Source organism: Equus caballus, chromosome 9 (assembly GCF_041296265.1).
Source record: "Equus caballus isolate H_3958 breed thoroughbred chromosome 9, TB-T2T, whole genome shotgun sequence".
Taxonomy (NCBI): Eukaryota; Metazoa; Chordata; class Mammalia; order Perissodactyla; family Equidae; genus Equus; species Equus caballus.
Window position 1 is genome coordinate 88,866,338 of NC_091692.1, and position 19,639 is coordinate 88,885,976.

The following is a 19,639-nucleotide window of genomic DNA, read 5'->3' on the forward strand; positions in this document are numbered from 1 at the left end:
GGTGGTTGGTGGAGAGGAGGGGGAAACCAGGTCTTCCTGATTCAGTCCTAGCTCCCCCTACCCCACCCTGTTAGCAAACTTTTGACGTTGACGTTGGGTTTTTTATTCCCTTAGCTATTTCAAGGCCTAGGTCATCCCTGGGAGGGAGCTGAGAAGCAGTCAGCAGGTAGTGAAACAGGCAAACCTACCTGTGGAGTGGAATAGACCTCGGGTCTAGCCACGGCTCAGCCATTTGCCTCGTGGCTTTGGGTAACTGAGCTTCCGCGTCCTCATTGGAAAAACTAGCAAATGACTCTTAACCTCACGACGTGGTTGTGATTTCTGAGCAAGCTCCTGAGTGTTACAGGCCTTCTCAATGGAAAATAGGACAGTGGGAGCTAGTAGTTAATTTGCATTCCTACGTTGTGCCAGGAATATGCTCTGTCTGCAGAGAGAGCTTGATAAACTCAGGAACACCTTTGTGGTGTTCTCACCCAACCCCACCACAGCTTGGGGGAATGTGCGGGCTGAGGGCTTATTTTGGACCCTTCTCTGGTGAGCTGTGTGACCTTGAGTCGGTTACTTTCCCCGCCAGAGTCCAGGGCCACATCCGTAAAACGGAGATAGCGCCTCCCAGGGGAGCGCTGAGGAGTCAGTGAGCTAACGCCATCCTGGGAAAAGCGCGCAGAGCTGCGAAGCGGCACGTTAGAACGTAGTTGTTGGTGATGATGCTAGAAAGAAATCCGGAAGCGCGTCTGTGCTTAGGGGAGCCCATCTTTGTCGGCGGAACCCGGTCCACGCTCCCCTCTGAGGAGCCGCTTCTCTTCTCCTAGAGTACCAGGTGGATGCCCAGCCTCTTCGGCCTTGCGAGCTGCAGAGGGAAAGGGCGTTCCTGACTCGAGCGGACTACGTTCCCCAGTGCGCGGAGGACGGCAGCTTCCAGTAAGGCCTGCTTCCGCGTGCCATCTCAGGGACCTCAGACGCCTTAAAGCCATCTCGTTCCCCCTCTGCCCCAGTGCTCTGCTCCGCCCTCGCTCCTCCACGTACGGGAGATGTGGCCGCTGTCACTGGGAGGGTGCCTGCCTCTCAGTCCCCCAGGCTCATCAACACTCAATAATCTGACCCCGAGCTCCCCAATCCACGCTTCCTCCCAGCCACATCCCTTCTTTTCCTACCAAAACTCTTCCCATAATCGCTTTAATCAAAGCTGCTAGGGACCGATGGTTTCGCTTGGGTGCCTCCCCCTCCTCCTCTATCCTCTTGAGAAGCCAGAGCCGGAGGGAAGCAGGAGCTGGCTGGACTTCAGGCCAGTGGCCGCCTCGGAGCCCTGCTGAGTCCAGCTCTGCGCGGCAGCGCTAATGTGTCCCCGGTGAGCTCCTCTCCGAAAGGGAGTTTTCAGCGGCCCTAACAGGAGCTTGGGTCCGAGACCCTCCCCTTGGAAAGCAGAGTGATAATCTAAACAGCTCCCCGTGCGGAGTGCGCAGGAATCTTCTGCATGTGCGTGCACTACAACTCGCTGGTGCAGTCATCTTGAACTAGGAGGTCCCCGTCTACACGACTGTGTTCTGAGAAACGTCCCTCCTTCCCTCTATTTCATATATGCTCTTAGTGTCCCGAGCACACTCTTATGTTCTCTCAAGAGTGCAAAGGGAGCCTCTAGTCCAGTCCCTGCGTGGATCCTGGGAATTCTGGGGCGGCAGAAGGAGTCAGGAGGACGGTCCCCCTCTCTTGTTCCAGTCCCTGCAGTTTCAAGCTGGCCCTGTTCCTCCGCAGGAGGCTTTGCGGATGCTGTTCTCTCTACCTGGAACACCTTTACCTTCTTATGCCCCTGGTGTAACACCTGATCATCTCCCTGGCCTCAGTTTACCCGTCACTTCCCCTGGGAAACCCCAGGAGTGTGCTTCCCTGTGTCACCCATACCGAGGCCCTGTCTCTGCCACCCTGACCTCCTGGGGGGTCCCCTGCCCCTGGGCCGTGTTAGGAGGGCTTGGCCTTTACCCTCGGCAGCCGCGAGGTGGCAGAAGCGTCGCCCGGTGGGGCGGGGGTTTGCCCCAGGGCTGCAGACTGGAGGTGGACAGTGAGTGGCAGGGGTAGGGGCTGCAGCAGGGTTAGTGCTCCTGCTTTCCCACGTCCCCTGGCCCTCTCCACGCCAGTCTCACCTTAGTTGGAGCGAATTAAAACTCGGAAGGATGGAGAGGAAGAGGGGAGGTGACCAGGGATGTGGCTTCGGGAGCCGATAACAGCATCCGCGTGCTGTGTCTTTCCCGCCCTCAGGACCGTCCAGTGCGGGGACGGCGGCCGCGCCTGCTGGTGTGTGGGTGCCGACGGCCTGGAGGTGCCCGGCAGCAGGCAGCCTGGGCGGCCGGCGGCGTGTAAGTGGGAAAGGGGTCCTGGGTGGGAAGGGGGCCGAGGGGAGGAGGGACCCGCCAGGACACCTCACATCCTGAAACAGCGTTGGGCTGGGGTGTGTGACAGGCCAGGCTCCCTCTGGGCTGCTGGTTCTTTCTCTTCGAATTAGGATGACAGTCACGGCAGTGAGGCCCTGTTTCCTCCGGGACTGCTGGGAAAGTCAAACAGGACAATCGAGTCATTTCCTGAGCAAAAAGCTACTGGGTCTGTCCCCCCCACCGTGCCGGGCATGGTGCCTGGTGCTAGGAGTCATGGGGAACAGCCATCGAAGGCTCCGCCACCAGAAGGCGGCCACGTCCACTCAGCGTTCTGTCCCCTGAGGGCTTTTAAATTTCAGACTCTGGTGAAAACTTTCCTGTTCAAATTGTTATTCTGACGAGGAGTCAAAGCAACACGGTCTCCATTTAAAGCACGTCATAGTTAAGCCTAAAACAAAGGCCAGTTTAAGCTGGTCACCTTAAAATGGGCAAATTGGGTCTGGAGTCAGTGCACTCCTGTAATGGACAAAAGCTCTGTTCGGGGAGCTGGTTTCTCGTGGCCGGCATGGCAGGCTCGGGGAGCAGGCTGGCTCCCACCCGCCCCCGGCTGAATGAGCTGTCTGTAGGATCCGCCTTGCAGGGTGTGAGGATTTAAAACACATGTAGAGCAGCGGGCACACAGTGGGTATGCCACAGGGGCAGTCACTGTCAATGTCACTCATCCTCATGCCCCCGGGGAAGGCAGTTGTATTTCAGTTCTGCAGATAAGGCAAGTGAGGCCCAGAGTGGTACAGCAACTTCCCCCAGGCTACACAGCGAGGGACTGGGGAAATTTGGATTCAAATGAGGTCTGTTCGTGGCCAGCCTGTGCTCCACGCACACCTCACCTCTGCAGTGCCAGGGTTCTGGGGTGGCTGGGTGACTGTTGGAGCCAGGAAATCGGCCCTTCCCTGATTAGGATGCTGGAGGGAATCCTGGGGCAGAGTTGGACAATCGGAGTGCTGGTCCTGAGCCGGCCCCCACCTCCCTGAGCGTCCCTGGGCTGGTTTGGTTCCCTCTCAGCTGTGGGAAGGGCCACCTTCTCCCCTCCAGGGAGGGAGCGGGAGTTCTGCCGGGTGAGGCCCCCTAAGGTGGTCCCAGAAGCTCTGCCCTGACACTGCTCTTGCTGCCCTTAGGTCTGTCGTTCTGCCAGCTGCAGAGGCAGCGGATCTTACTTGACGGCCACGCTAACAGCTCAGCCACATCCTACCTCCCCCAGTGTGAGGATTCGGGGGACTATGCACCCGTGCAGTGTGACATTCGGGGGATGCAGTGCTGGTGTGTGGACGCGGACGGGATGGAGGTGTACGGGACCCGCCAGCTGGGGAGGCCGACCAGGTGTAAGTCTCGGGGACGCCAGCACCCCGACAGGAGGTGCCCCACCCTAACCAAACCTTTGTCGGGGCTCCATGACGGAAGGCAGAGGACCTGGCCCTCAGTACAGAAAGCTTTTTTTTTTATTTATTTATTTTTGGAGGGGAAGATTAGCCCTGAGCTAACATCTGCTGCCAATCCTCCTCTTTTTGCTGAGAAAGACTGGCCCTGAGCTAACATCCATGCCCACCTTCCTCTACTTTATATGTGGGATGCCTGCCGTGTCCACACCCAGGATCCGAACCGGCAAACTCTGGGCCGCTGAAGCAGAACGTGCACACTTAACCGCTGCATCACTGGGCCAGCCCCCAGAAAGCTTTTAAGGAAGGTTTTACGACTTCTAACATTTCCACTCGGTGGACCATCAGTATTCGCCAGTGGATCATTAGAAGCATGAACAGAATATGCACCCAACGAGGTTTTCAAGCTCCCTGTACAGACCTTGGTCCCCATTTGGGTCTCTAACTGTCACGCGTGTAGTCTGAATAGATGCTTCTAGACTGCAGAAGCACATGCACTGAGTGGTACATAACAGTGTAACATGTTTTCCTCGGAAACGTTTAGGTCCAAGGAGCTGTGAGATAAGGAATCGCCGACTTCTCCACGGGGTGGGAGAGAAGTCGCCTCCGCAGTGTTCTCCTGAGGGAGAGTTTCTGCCTGTCCAGTGCAAGTTTGTCAACACCACGGACATGATGATTTTCGACCTGGTCCATAGCTACAACAGGTAAGGGGGGCGGCCTCTGGGGCGTGCCCGTCGCTGGGCCATCCCTTCCCGTCTCCTGCCAACGCGCTTGCTCACATCCAGGCGGATGCTGCGGTGCGTGATACACACAGTCTGGTGGGAATGAGGGAGGCCTCGCTTTCGTGTCCCACCAGTGCATATCAGAAGGGCCACAGCATTTTTAACAAAGCAAGCTGGCAGCGGCTACTCAAACTAAAAATATGTGAGCCCTCTGGCCCAGCCAGCCCGTGGAAATAAAACCGCCAGAAAGCAAAGACATCTGTACTAAGATGTCTACTGGGTCATTTTTCATCATAGCAGAAAATTGGGAACAAAGTGACTGATCAACCCAAGGTGGGTGGCTCTATAAATATTTATGCAGCTGTTAAATAGGATGCATCAGACTATGCCAGTGGGCTAGGAGAGGATTCCACAGCGTATTATGATAATATAAGATAGAAAATACAAATAATATACTATGATTTAATTTTTAGAAAACAAGCAAAAAGATCCTTTGATATGCATGTGTGATTATATGATCATGCTTGTGTCTGTATAGAACTAGGTGAGCGCAGAGAATAATATGAATAAACACATACCGGGTGGTTATCACGGCTGCCTGGAGAGTCAGGGCTGCTGTGGGGGAGGCGAGAGGGGAGAAGGAAATTGGCAGAAAAGGAAAAAGGACGGCACTGTAAAAAGTGGGGATGTGATCATCTTTATGCATTTCTGTAAGTTGTGTGTATGTATGCCCTTCCAGGTAAGTTTAACTTAAAGATTTAAGTGACAAATATAAAGAGGGAGATGCATCATGGATCTTGGCCCAAATAATCAGGGAGCTTCTGGTTATTCAAGATGGTGACTTCATAATTGTAAAGGGCTGCACAGACTCAGATATAGTTGAAACAAATAAGTAAGAATATTAGGCTGAGAATACTGATAGAAATTCTCTTGGAGAACCTGAGCCTTTATGTGGCTGGCTTCCAGACAACCAGTTTCTTCCCCTGTGGGAGAGGGAGTTCTCATGGGCTGTGTCAGGAAGGGTCACGGACTAGCAGCCTGTGAACAGGAACAGTTCCCTAGACAGAGCTTTTTGGAGCTGCACTATATTTTTAAAACTGGGGGGTTTTAAGTTGAACTCTGACATTTCCGTTTGCGTGGGTAGAAGTAGTTGAACATCCGCAATTTCATATGTTCCACCTAATACAAAAAATTCCAAATTCCTGATTTTAACAAGGGTCGGGGGCTGTGTGCATTCTCCCACGACACCAAGAAGCTGCCCTCGCACTGTCCTTTGTGGACAAAGTGCACACTTTCCAGTGCTCCTGGCCCCTCCATGTCCTGTTGCCATCCTCCTGCCTGGTCCGTGCATCTGCATCACCTGTCTGGCACCGTAACATTTGCCTTTGTGACCGTCATTCTGACTCTGCCACTGCTTGCTTGGCCAAGTGACCTGGTCACTTATCTTCTCTGGGCCTCAATGTCTCCATCTGTAAAATGGAGACAACGCCCCGCTCATTAGGTCGTGGTGGAGATCTGATGAGCCCTCGTCTAGGAAACCACTGCGAAAATTGTAAATTATTATGCCTCTGGAGGGAGTCCTCATGCATCACGCAGCCTTAGCAAATGTAGGTTAGATTCCCCCCACCCCCGCCCCCAGGGTCTAGAGAATGACTGCCTGCGAGCACATAAGAATCTCCAAACAGCCTGATTTACCGATGCTCATTGATGCCAAGCAGTGTGTGCTCAGTTCAAGTTCAACTGAACTGTATACAGGGAATTTGACATCCTTTTATCCCCTTTAATATTTATAAAAATAGTTAGGTAATTATGATCTCTATCATGTAACGGAGGAATCTGAAACACAGGTTTAGGAATTCACTTTTGGAAGCACAATTAGTGGGTGCTAGAGCTGTCTGGCTCCTTTTACTAATTCCAACAAACTCGATTCATCTCTGTTCCCCCATGGTGCCTAGCACAGAAACTTGCACACAGTAGGCCTAAGATCAATGCATACTGAGTAGGCCAGTGCATCAAAGAACTTTGCCAGAGCTAGCTTGAGGCGCAATTCACAGCTCCGTCCACAAGAGGGCAGTCGAGTTAAATGCATGAGTTCAGGACTAAGCACCCATTGTTTGAGACAAAAAAATTTACTCCTGAAATGGGATCCTTTCTTTTTTGTAAGCAAGCATGTCTCGAGGTGAATTCTAATTTCGGAAGGTCATGGGAAGGGTCAGGTGGTTGGTTACTGGAAGCCCGTACAGTACATATTCAGGAATTTTCTGATAAGCAGACCTGGGCAGCACCAGGCCCAGGGACTCCACTGGGCGAAGTGGAAGGAGCATGGAAGCCACGTGGAGAGTCTAGACTTGGCACCGAGGGTTGCAGATAAAATACAGGATGGTCAGTTACATTTGAATTTCAGATGAGCAGGGAATAGTTATTTAGTCTCCAATATTGCATCGAGAATTTTAAGCCTGGGCTTAAAATTGAGTTGTGTATATCTCAATAACCACTGGACTTGGGTTTCTAAAAGGATGGTCTGGGGTCAGGGAAGAGCAGAGTGGCTGCTGGGAGACGACTCCACAAGCTTGGAGGCTGCTGGACTGGTCCAGGTGAGGGCTGATTTTGACTTGGACTGGAGCAGGTGATGCAGAGGACCATGGAGAGATGGGGCACGGTCGGGGAAATATTTACTAGGCCGAATCCACGCAACTTGGTGAAGGAATAGATATGGAAGCTGAAGGAGAGGAAGAATCAAGGATGACTCCGAGGTCTGGTTTCTAGAGGGATGGTAGACGATGAGTTTGGAAAGAAAAAAGTCACAAATTTGATTTTGAAATATTGAATCCGAGGCATTTCTTTGGGGAACTCAATTGGAGAAGTGGCGTAAGGCAGTTGGCTTACTCCCATGGGGCACAGGGAGGCTGGAAGCCTGAGGGCAGCTCTTTGCCAACCTGTTGCGGGTTCTTAATGTGCTGGGTGACGATTTGCACTTGAACTTGGCCATAGCATTTCCCCAATGGAAGCAGGTCTTTTTGCCTCTTGAGGAAGGTCACTGCTGACTATACCTATTGGGCTGGTGACTTAAAAAAAAAAAATGATGGGGTGTAAGCTTTGCTAGTTTCTTCTGACTCTTCTCCCATCTTCCATATTGCCCTTCCCCACCCACCCGCTAGGGAAGATATTCTGGCTAAGCAGATTGTAGGCAAAGGTACCTTAAGAGCTGATGTTGTTACCCAGGCCTTAGGGACCCAAGGTGAAATTCAGTTGATTGGTTTCTTTATCAGCCCTTGTCCTTAGTGACTAAGCTCACTCAAGCTTCCTTAGCAACCTGTCTCACCTCAAATGCCTTGGCAACCCGGGCTCTCCAGATAATCCAGTGAGAAGGGTCGGATGCATCTTAATATGTGGCAAAGAGGCATCGTTAACTGAATATGTGAGCGACCATGGGGAGCAAGCCTCATAGACTAGTCATCCAATTGCCCTCCCAGAGACGTCTGTGGGGGCCTGCTGTGCACCAGGCTCTGTGCTCTGCCACAGCTCCTGCTGTAAGGAACTCTCCTCCCGCAAAGGAGAGAATTCAATAAATTGCTAATTGATTAATTGATGGTTAGGTTTCTGGAGGGACTGCCTGTGGGAGGAGCTGAGGAATCTGACTGAGGAGGGGGCGTTGGCTACTCGGGGGCCCAGAGGCAAGAACCCTGCTCTGCACGTGAACAGGACTAGCAGTCCCGCGGGAACTGACGTTTTCTATCCGCCGAGCCTGCTGTGTGATTTCTCTGACTCTAGGTCGGCCACAGTCTGAGCATAAACTCAGAAATGCCATCATTTCTCCCTCCGCTGCAATTTTCTTTCTTGAGTGCTCTTCTAGGATCATCCTGAGATTTCGCTTTTTGTTCAACGAAAGGGAAGCATCCTTTTCCAGTGGATGAAATCCATATTATTTTCGGGTTTTAAAATTTGGTGTTGATTTTCTCTTCCTCCTTTCTTCCAATATTCCCAGAACAGGATAGAAGTGGAAAATAGAGGAAATCATGAGGAAGGCAAAATAAGCGTAGAAAATAAGAATAAAACAAGGTGAAGATTGGTGCACACCATTCCTTCTCTGAAGTTACCTTATAACAGACGTGAGGGGCTGCGCACTGTTTCCTGTCACCAGAGAAAGAGGAACTAGTCTAAGATATTCTGTTTCCACCAGGTAAAAATAAACCAGTTTCTCAGAGGAATACGATTTTTCTTCTATTGAGGATGGAAAGAACTGTGTTCCTTGGATCCTCATTAAGGGGATAATGTCATATGCTATAGGGTACTGTATGACTTGACAACAAGACCATGGATTTCCTAAGGCCAGTGCCTATAAGGAGCAGGGGGCACGGCATTTTCAGGAATGGCGTCTCAATGATTGAGATGCTTGGGTCCCAGCATTCTCCATGGGGCTTGTGCCTCCCTCTGTGACTGCCAGCCTCTCGGCTTTCCCTTCTGCCCACCCTGTGGTCTCTGTCTCTCATCTTGAAGCTGGAAGCACGTTAATGATCCCAGACATGGTCTCCATTCCTCGATTCTCCCCTCGTCAGATCCATCGTTCTCAGCTTTAGGATCCAACTCAAGACTCACTTCCTTTGAGGACATTCTTTGGCCACATGCAGGCTCCAAACCCGGTTGGCCCCATGTGAGGATGGAGCCAGAGCTGCCTGCCTCTCGTTAAGACTGTAGGTTCAGTTTCAGTGGTTTGGCTTTTCTTCTCCTCAAAGCCCCCCGGTCCATAGTTGTGTTTTCTAGTGGTGAGTGCCTCATGTTGTGCTGTGTGGGATGCTGTCTTAGCATGGCCTGATGAGCGGTGCCATGTCCGTGCCAAGGATCCAAACCAGTGAAACCCCAGGCTGCTGAAGCGGAGTGCGCGGACTTACCACTCAGCCATGGGGCTGGCCCCAGTGGTTTGGCTTTTCTTGGGGTGACAGAGAAGGGTTGGGAATCTAATAAGAAGAAGGTTGGAAGCACGGCTGAGGCCCCCTTGCCCTGGCTGACAGCAAAGCGCCAATGACAGTAGCAGACATGGCAGCTAAACCAGGTGAGTGCTAATTATTACGCTGGGGGAGGAGTCCGAAATTCATAGATAGTGATACCATCTCAGAGATCAGCCACAAGAATCAGATTGTATCAAATCGGACTGTGGGAACAAAGGAAATCGGGGGGGATTCAGAGTTTGAATTTACTGTCGATCACAGGGCGGGAACCTAACGACCGACCGTGGTCTATTTAAGTGGTGGCCTCCCCACCCGGCCAGCTGATAGTGTTGACGGAGCATTGGCCGTGGACTCAGGATACCTGGCTCCTGGTCTTGGCTGGGTGATCTTGAACTGGTCAATTCACCACTCTGAATCCCAGTTTTCTTATTTGCGAATGGAGCTTTTTAAAGGTAGTTGTGAGGATTAAATGAGATAAAAATATGGAGAGTGCTTGGTGCAGTGTCCGATTGTTCGATATATGTCACCGATTATTGTTTTTATTAGTAGTAGTGAATAGAGATAATTATATGTGGCTAGGCCAGGAATGAAATTCTGATATGTCTGGCCCCAGGCCCTTAGCACTGCATACAGATTGACAAGGAGAGACTAGAGATGACAGTGCAGGGTGTCTGCCAGAGAGGAGCAGAGGACAGCCTGAGAGACCAGGTGGCAGTAGCGGGCCTCCAGGTGGTCTTCCTGGGAGGATGGGAGGACTCTCCCTCCGGCTGAAGCCACGGCGATCTCCATTAGGCAAGAAGTTGGGTATTGAGAGTGAGGTCCATGCAAAAAGCCCAGGGAGGCCCAGGTACTGGGCAGCTTATAAGATCAGAAACCCAGAGAGAAGGACTCTGGCCCTAAAGTGGTGGGATGAAGATGGCACAGAGATCCTGCTGGTTGCGTTGGCCCTGGGATGGGGCACTGAGGTAGAACTTTAAGTTGAATCAGCAGAACATGGGACTAGAATGACTTAAACTTCCCGTGCCTCGTGCTGGAATGGGTTTCAGAACCTCAGGGCAGCCAGGTGACCCGTCGGTGTGTGCATTCAGCATGTGTGTCTTCAACATCTATGAGATGCCAGGAAAAGCGAGGTGGTGGGCGTACAGAGAGGAGTGTCAGGACAGAACAGAGTCATGTGCCTTTCAAGATATGGGACAGGGACCAGGTACAGCCCAGTACACACTGAGTAACACCATTGGGAGACATCAATATCATGGTGAGTAAGACCTAGATTTGAACCCTAGCTCCTACCACGATTTCAAGATGGTGGCCAACATACCTCACCTTCTTAACCTCTAAAATGGAGATGGAAAAATACCACCTGCCTTGTGGGCGTGTTAAGTGGATTAAACAAGTCAAGGTATGTTAAACATTTTGCAGATTGTCTTATACAAAGTAGTGCTCAATAAATGGAAGTGATTATTATACTATTATTAGCACTTTTTGAATTGAATTATCCCAGGTCCCAGTGAATGAACTTTTATTATATATCTCCAATCAGGGGCAACTGGGCAAAGTGAGTTTTTAGTTTCTGTTATGCATAACTCACTTACTAGAATGTTCTTTTTTATTTAGCTCACAAACACACAATAAGAGATCAGCAACATGGAAAAAACCCGTAGTTCTATAGTGCTTTCATAGGTTTTGTTTTGCATATTCATTTTCATTCAAATTAACTAACTTGTTGCCCCCTACCCCATGTTCGGGCTCTGAGCAGTTCCTGCACAATATATTGCCTTCCCGTACTGGTTCATTTACATAGTCATAATTGCAGGTGTGTGTACAGGCCATTTTGTATTCTAACCTTTTTTTAAAAAAAAATTATTTTATTAAGGTCATCTTGCTTTATAACATTGTGTAAATTTCAAGCGTACATTATTGTATTTGAGCATCTGTATGGACTGCCTTGTGTTCACCACCAATAGTCTAGTTTCCGTCTGTCACCATACATATGTGCCCTTTACCCCTTTTGCCCTCCCCCAATCCCCTTCCCCTCTGATAACTACTAGTCTGTTCTCCTTATCCATGTGAAATCATATGGTGTTTGTCTTTCTCCCTCTGACTTATTTTGCTCAGCGTAATACCCTCAAGGTCCATCCATGTTGTTGCAAACAGCATGATTTTGTCTTTTTTCTGGCTGAGTAGTATTCCATTGCACATACATACCACATCTTCTTTGTCCATTCATCCATTGAGGGTTGGCGAGTGCTTGAGTTGCTTCCAAGTCTTGGCTATTGTGAATAATGCTGCGGTGAACATAGGGGTGCATGTGTCTTTTTGAATTAGTGTTTTCATGTTCTTTGGATAAATACCCAGAAGTAGAATAGCTGGATCATACGGTATTTCTATTTTTAATCTTTTGAGAAATCTCTATCCTTCTAACCTTTTTATTTCATGTTATGCATGCACCCATTTAAGGGATTTACTATAATTTACTTCTTAATTTTCCTATCCTTGGACATTAAGATCATTTTCAGTCTTTTGCTTGGATAGATTACACAGAAACAGACCTAACTGTGCAGAGAGCTGCTGCTCCTGCTAACTGATGGTTTGGGGATGTATTTCCAGACACAGGTAGAAGCACATTATGCTTGGTTCTCATGCTGTAGCTGTATAGGGCATAAAAACAAATCTCTCCATCTCGTATAAAGAGGAAAAATTCCTCTGTGGTTGCTAAATCATTGCACACGGAAAGAACTCCTTCACATGGCTTTACATTGCCTACGCTCCATCTTACGTCCAGGGTGGGGAACCCGGCCAATTAGCTGCTTACAGGAATTGCCAGGGGGGACACGACTGAGGCAAACTTGTCCTCCACTTGTGGAAAGGCGTGCCTAGCCCTTGTGAGTGACGCCAGACTGATTTTGTGTTTTTTTGACCCTGGGACTGGGACATGTCCATCTTAAGAATTTCCTCCGCTGGAATCTGGCTGCTTTTCAAGCTCTTGAAAAGTTGTAAAGTGCTCTGAAGTCGTTTGATCTCCCAGAATGAGATCATGTACGATGTACCATATGTCTGTAAAGCAAACTTGGCCTTGAGTCTCTCGTTCTGTTCTGGTAAAGCAACTAGTTCCCGCGATGTTCGTTACGTGCTTTCCGCCCGATCCTATGGGACACCTGCTTGGGGACAAACTGGTCCAATGCCACGAGAGAGGAAAACAGCTCCTTAGTAGATGACAGCTAAGCACAGCTTTATTTGAACAGGTTCAGCCTGGCTCTGGCCAGGTAAAACCAATTTAGAAAAGAAGTACATTGACTGCAGGGAGCATGGAGTGGATAGCATGAGATCGAAAATCAGAGAGTCCTTTTCCCCAGATGAGACGAGGCCACGTTTAGTTATTTCCACAGGAAAAGCTGGGGGTGACTTGCCTTTTATGACATGGCGACCGTGCCTCATTCTCTCTTAGGTTTCCAGATGCGTTCGTGACCTTCAGTGCCTTCCGGAGCAGGTTCCCCGAGGTGTCTGGGTATTGTCACTGCGCTGACAGTCAAGGGCGCGAACTGGCTGAGACAGGTGAGCACACCTCAGGCAACCTGAGGGGAGGGAGTGGCAGTCACAGCTCCGAGAGCCTAAAGAGCGTTACCTGTGAAGCAGAAAGAGCAGTGACTACCGCTCTTCTGCCAGGCGGCATGGGTATGGAAGAGGGTGTGGTTAGCAAGCTTTGAGTCTGGGGTACCTCGAGCACAGCTGCTGCTGGCCCACATGGTGCCTTTGTGCATGCTGGAAAAAGGCACCCCCTCCGGGCAGATGCAGCTCTGAGCTTGGCAAGTGGAACAGGGACTGGATTTCAGTCTCCTCTCACTCTCTCCTCAGTGCTCCTTTGTGCTGTGGACAACCTACACAACCATACACAGTGGCCCTGACTTGGGAAACCATTCAAGTCTTTGGTTCAGACTCAATATCAATGATGCCAGTGAAGGCTCTGGCCCTCTTAATATGTGTTTGCACGGCCAGGTCAGGACGTTCTTTCTGAATGAACTCCTCCCTTGAAATGCTTGCTGTCCTTGCTCAGGTTTGGAGCTGTTGCTTGATGAAATTTACGACACCATTTTTGCTGGCCTGGACCTTCCTTCCACCTTCTCTGAGACCACCCTGTACCGGATACTGCAGAGACGCTTCCTAGCAGTTCAACTGGTCATCTCCGGCAGATTCCGATGTAAGTAGGAAGCCGACAACAGATGTGCATGTTTCTGCCAGGAGCAAGCCACTTGGGTTTTAAAGTGGCTGCGGTCTCCATGGCAGTTCCACCAAAGTGGGTTCAGGGACTTTAAATATTTTAACAGCCAACAGAATGCATGCTGTGAATGCTTCAAGCGTTGTTGACACCCTGTCTTTGCTGCGTGGATTTCTCCTAGGCCCCACGAAATGTGAAGTGGAGCGGTTTACAGCAAGCAGCTTCGGTCACCCCTATGTCCCCAGCTGCCACCGAAATGGGGACTACCAGGCAGTGCAGTGCCAGAGGGAAGGGCCGTGCTGGTGTGCCGATGCCCAGGGAAAGGAGATCTACGGGACTCGGCGGCAAGGGGAGCCGCCATCTTGCGGTGGGTTTCCGCTCCAGGGCTTTTTCTTTGGGCCTCATCAGGTCACGTTACTTTAACTGTTTCTCCAGACCAACCACGCCAGAACCATTAATTCCCCTGCATCCTGAGTGTGCCCCACCGGCGCTTCAGGTTCCACAGGGTGGAAAGCTTGTTTGTCGTCGTTTACTTCCAACATGGTTCTCATCCTGTGTCAGACATCGTCTGTAGCAGGAGAAGCAAAATTATAAGGACATAAATAATAGGCATTGATATGCTGATGGACACTGAGTCTGCAAGAAAGATAGAGAAAAACACGGTTGGAGGATGGTTAGGGTGGTGTTTTGAGCTTTAAGACTGAAGGGAAGGCAGGGGTAAGACACTGAAGTCTTTGAGATCATACAAAGGCTTGGGGGCGTCATCCTGGAGGTCGGGAGCAGACGTTGAGGGGTATTAAGCTGGAGGGTGCCATGACAACTGTTGTGTATAAGAAAGATCGACCAGGCATTTTGTAGGAGAGATTGAAAGGAGTGTTAGACTGCAGGCAGTGGGGCCAATTTGAAGGTCATTGCAATGTCCTAGAGAGGGATGAGGGGACTAAATCTGTTTCCTGGGGCTGCCATAACAAATTACTACCAACTGAATGCTTAGAACAACAGAAATGTATTCTCTCACGGTTCTGGAGGCTAGAAGTCCAAAATCGAGGTGTCGGCAGGGCCGTGCTCCCACTGAAGCCTCCAGCGGAGGATCCTTCCTTGTCCCTTCCTAGCTTGTGGTAGTTGCTGACAGTCTCTGGCATTCCTTGGCTTGTGGCAGCGTAAGTCCAAACTCTGCCTGTGTCGTCACATGGCTGTCTTCCCTCTGTGTCTGCCTCTGTGTCTCTTCTCCTCTCCTTATGACACCAGTTACAGAGGATTAAGAGCCCACTCTACTCTGGGATGACTTCGTCTTAACTCCTTCCATCTACAATGACCCTATTTTCAAATAAAGTCACTTTCTTAGGTTCCAGGTAGGATAAAAGTTTTGGGGAGACACTATTCAGTGCAGTATGGGGACCAATACGAAAGGAGAAGCAGAGGGCTGAGGAGAAGAATGTGGCTTGAGAGATGTCACTGGGCATTCCAAGAAGACTCCATTCCATCGTACCAGCAAGACTGCAGGAGGATAGAAGAGGGCGGGGGAGGAATCCAGGGGCACTCACGGGCTTCCCACTCAGTGAGCTGGATGGACTCAGCCAGACCTGAAACTGTGAAGAGAGAGTGCAGGGCTTTTTATGGCCTCAAAACAGATATGTATTCATTCAATTCCTATTAAATCATTTCTCCAGCTCAACATTTTGAGTACTCCGCGTGGTGTTTGGTAGCACGCTCCCTGCCAGGTTGTAGGTAGAGGATAGATAGAGGACATAGAAAAAGACAGTTTTGAAGATCTGCCTTGAAAATATTTACAATTATATTTTATTAAAACCTGGAGTATATAGTGCCCTCCAATTTCCAGGTGGAAGTGGTCTTCCAAATTAAAACCAAGAGTGCACCCAGTGCATGGATCATATAGTTTTATTTTCTCTCTCTGGCGTATCAGTCCTATTTCCGTGGAAACAAACGCCACATGGAACCAATATCTGAATTTTTTTGCCTTGGAAACACTTCATAACAAATGAATGGAAGGGATATGCTCTTAATTTGGAAAAAGAACAAGCAGAGCCATGAACTTGGTTTCTTGCATACCTTCCTGTAACATCCATTAGAGGAAGCCATGGCCTCGTTGACGGATGTGTTCTGTGTTTGAGGTTGCCAGTCTTTTTGTCCTTTCTCTCTGACCACATGTTCCAGTTCTTTCTCTGTTGCCTGGTTACAGAAGGAAATTGGCTGACTTCCTTTTTGGCATCCATGTGAACCAAGGGGAAAGAATTATTTTAAAACTTTGGTGGGGGGGGGTGGTTGAAAACCTGTAAGATTTATGGTTTTATGGAGAAAAGTGGAGCTTTCTTACTTCCACCTATGTGGCTGAGACACTTGGAATTTGAATTTAGAAATTTCTCAGTGTGATTACAGTCACTGCAGGGTATTCAGAGAGAATGATCTGACCATGCGTGGAGTTGACTGAGTCAATCACTGTTTAATTAGTAATTTCAAGGAAACGTCAAGAAGCCTAGAAGGATGTGCTAAGTGTGTTTGCCAAGTGGGCATCATCGTATTATATTATAGGAAATCAGATTTCCTAGAATATATTAAAATATTAAATATTGCAACATAGGATAATATTTCTTGTTATGGGAAATACTAATAGCATTGAAGTGTGGTTCTTATCCTCAAAAAGATTATAAACTCCTTAGCCTAGACGAGGCTACCCACAAGGAGGAAGGAGACAGCCTCATGAAGAGCATATAATGAAGCATTAAAGTCCGCTAAGAAGTCCAACAAGAGATGCTGGAAAACAACGTTTCATTAGAAACAAATAGGAATTTGTTGATTTATTAGTTTCCTAGGACTGCCGTAACAAATTACCGCAAACTGGCTGGCTTAAAGCGACAGAAATGTATTCTCTCATAGCTCTGGAGGCAGAAGTCTGAAATCAAGGTATGGGCAGGGCCGCACTCCCTCAGATGGCTCCAGCAAAGAGTCCTTCCTTGGCCCTTCCTTGCTTTCAGTGGTTGCTGGCATTCCTTGGCTTACAGCTGCAGGACTCCAGTCTCTGCATCTATCTTCACGTGGCCTTCTTCTGTGTGTGTGTCTCTCTGTGTCTTCATATGACCTTCTTATAAGGACACCAGTCATTGGATTTAGGGCCCACCCTGATTAGTTAAGACTGATTACATCTGCAAAGACCCTATTTCCAAATAAAGTCACATTCTGAGGATCCGAGTGGATGCGAACATTGGGTGGAGGCGGTGGGGTGGACCCCATTCAACCCACCAAAGTCGGTGCGTGTATGTGGTCAGGTTTTCAGAAAGTAAGCTGGCGTCTGTGAGCCTTGCCTTCCAAGGGGGTCACCCTCTAGTAAAAGCTGGGAGAGGCAGTTAACGTCAACTGAAAAACTTATTCCCCAAAATGGCCGCCACAGCTCTGCTCAGAGGGAAAATAAAAGATAAAGGGTAAAGGGAAGAAAGAGGTACAAAATGTAGGTGTCCTTGATTGAATTTCTTGACATCTTCCTACCAGAAAGATCTGAAGGGTTGTCTCAGGATTACTTGGGATGTTGACACCATTTCTCCCGTTTGCTCTGTGCAGCTGAGGACCAGTCTTGTACCTCAGAGAGGCGCCAGGCCCTGTCCAGACTCCACTTCGGGCCCTCAGGCTACTTCAGCCGGCACAGCTTGTTCCTGGCTCCTGAGAAAAGACAGGTCTCTCAGCGAGTAGCCAGATTGGCCACATCCTGCCCACTCTTGATCAAGGAGCTCTTTGTGGATTCTGGGATTCTCCAACCAATGGTAGAAGGGCTGGATAAACAGTTTTCTGCCTCAGAAAGTCTCCTCAAAGAAGCCATCAGAGTGATTTTTCCCTCCCGAGAGCTGGCTCGTCTTGCCCTTCAGTTTACCACCAACCCAAAGCGGCTCCAGCAAAACCTCTTCGGAGGGAAATTTTTGGTGAATGCTGGCCAGTTTAACTTGTCTGGAGCCCTTGGCACAAGAGGCACGTTTAACTTCAGTCAATTTTTCCAGCAATTTGGTCTCCCAGGCTTCCAGAACAGAGGGCCACCAGCAGATCGAGCCGAGCCTCTCTCCCTGGGATTGGATTCAAGTCCTGCCACAGAATCTCCTGAAGCCTCTAAGAAGGGTGTTGCTATGAATAAGCCAGTTGTGGGCAGCTTTGGCTTTGAAATCAACTTGCAAGAGAACCTAAATGCCCTGAAATTCCTTGTTTCTCTTCTGGAGCTTCCAGAATTCCTTCTCTTCTTACAGCAGGCTATTTCTGTGCCGGAAGACATAGCGAGGGATTTAGGTGATGTGATGGAACTGGTGCTCAGCTCCCAGGGCTGTGAGCAGACCCCTGGTGGCCTTTTTGTCCCATCATGCACTGCAGAAGGAAGCTATGAGGATGTCCAGTGCTTTGCTGGAGAATGCTGGTGTGTGGATTCCCGGGGCAAAGAGCTTCCCGGCTCGAGGGTTAGAGGTGGACGACCCAGGTGCCCTACGAAGTGTGAAAAGCAAAGGGCTCGCATGCAAAGCCTGTCGGGTAGCCAGCCCGCTGGGTCCAGCCTGCTTGTCCCTTCTTGTACCAGCGAGGGGCATTTCCTACCTGTCCAGTGTTTTAGCTCAGAGTGCTACTGTGTCGACGCTGAGGGTCAGCCTATTCCTGGAACTCGAAGCCTACCTGGAGAGCCCAAGCAATGTAAGTCTGTTAAGTAGTCAATCTACAGACTCTGATTCTCTTTGGGGCCCTGACACAATGCATTATAGATAAAAGAATTTGGTCACAGCTAAAACCCAAACTTCTGTTAATGGCAAAATTCACTGGTTAATTAAAAACTGTCCAGAAAAGTTTTGATAATGTTAACCATTCTAATGAGTGAATAGGGAGATTTATTCGGCCTTAAGGAATTGCCACATACCTTTCTGCCGTGCTGACAACAGCTGGTCCCCACAGTGCCGATTTAGTGATGGGGATGCTCTCTGTCTAGAACTTGTTTACAAATTTAAGGTTGATGGGATGTCTATGGCTGTATAAGGCTTTAGATGGAGTTTGGACAATAAAGGGCTTCCATCTTGGTCTTTCCAGCTTATGGAACTTCTTAACCTGACACACCTGTGCTTTGTTCCTTCCCAGGCCCCACGCCCTGTCAGCTACAGGCCGAGCAAGCCTTCCTTGGGGCAGTGCGGGCCCTGGTCTCTAATTCCAGCACACTGCCCACCCTCTCCAGCATCTACATTCCACAGTGCAGTGCCAATGGGCAGTGGAGACACGTGCAATGTGACGGGCCCCCTGAGCAGGCCTTCGAGTGGTATGAACGATGGCGGGCTCAGAACAATGGTGGCCAGGAGCTGTCTCCTGCCCAACTGCTAATGAAGATCATGGGCTATAGAGAAGCAGCTTCCAGAAGCTTCCGTCTCTTCATTCAAAGCCTATATGAGGCTGGCCAACAAGGCATCTTCCCAGGGCTGGCAAAATACTCTTCTCTCCAAGATGTCCCACTGGCAGTGCTGGAAGGGAACCTGACCCAGCCTGGAGAGAACATCTTCCTGGAGCCCTACCTCTTTTGGCAGATCCTAAATGGCCAGCTCAGCCGATACCCAGGGCCCTACTCAGACTTTAGCATTCCTTTGGCACATTTCGACCTTCGGAGCTGCTGGTGTGTGGATGAGGCTGGTCAAGAACTGGAAGGAACCCGGGCTGAACCAAACAAGGTCCCAGCATGTGAGTTAAATGATGTGAAGAACTGAATCTGTGCTTTTTCAAAAAGGATGTCTGGTGGGAGGGCATTGGGTATCAAAGCTGGCATCGAGTTTAGATATGGCCAGGCACATCCCTTCGGTGTATGGTTGAAGACAGCAAATGTGTTAGTCAGCTTGGGCCGCTATGACACAATACCTTAGATTGGCTGGTTTAACCAATAGACACTTATTTCTCATAGTTTTGGAGGTGGAAGTCCAAGATCAAGGTGCTGTAAGATTCCGTT

The 19,639-nt window shown here is 49.6% G+C and overlaps 1 protein-coding gene across 1 annotated transcript in view; it reads left to right on the forward strand.

The window, feature by feature from the left end:
• Positions 1–686: 686 nt before the first annotated feature.
• The window catches only part of TG (thyroglobulin), a 243,041-nt gene continuing 224,088 nt past the window's right edge, over positions 687–19,639 (forward strand). The window contains exons 1-9 of the mRNA XM_014728161.3: positions 687–921; positions 2,254–2,351; positions 3,542–3,745; positions 4,344–4,503; positions 12,913–13,019; positions 13,519–13,662; positions 13,862–14,047; positions 17,254–18,354; positions 18,790–19,377. Of these exons, the coding sequence (XP_014583647.3) occupies positions 3,673–3,745; positions 4,344–4,503; positions 12,913–13,019; positions 13,519–13,662; positions 13,862–14,047; positions 17,254–18,354; positions 18,790–19,377 (2,359 nt within the window). The 5' untranslated portion in view covers positions 687–921; positions 2,254–2,351; positions 3,542–3,672. The remainder of the gene's footprint in view (positions 922–2,253; positions 2,352–3,541; positions 3,746–4,343; positions 4,504–12,912; positions 13,020–13,518; positions 13,663–13,861; positions 14,048–17,253; positions 18,355–18,789; positions 19,378–19,639) is intronic.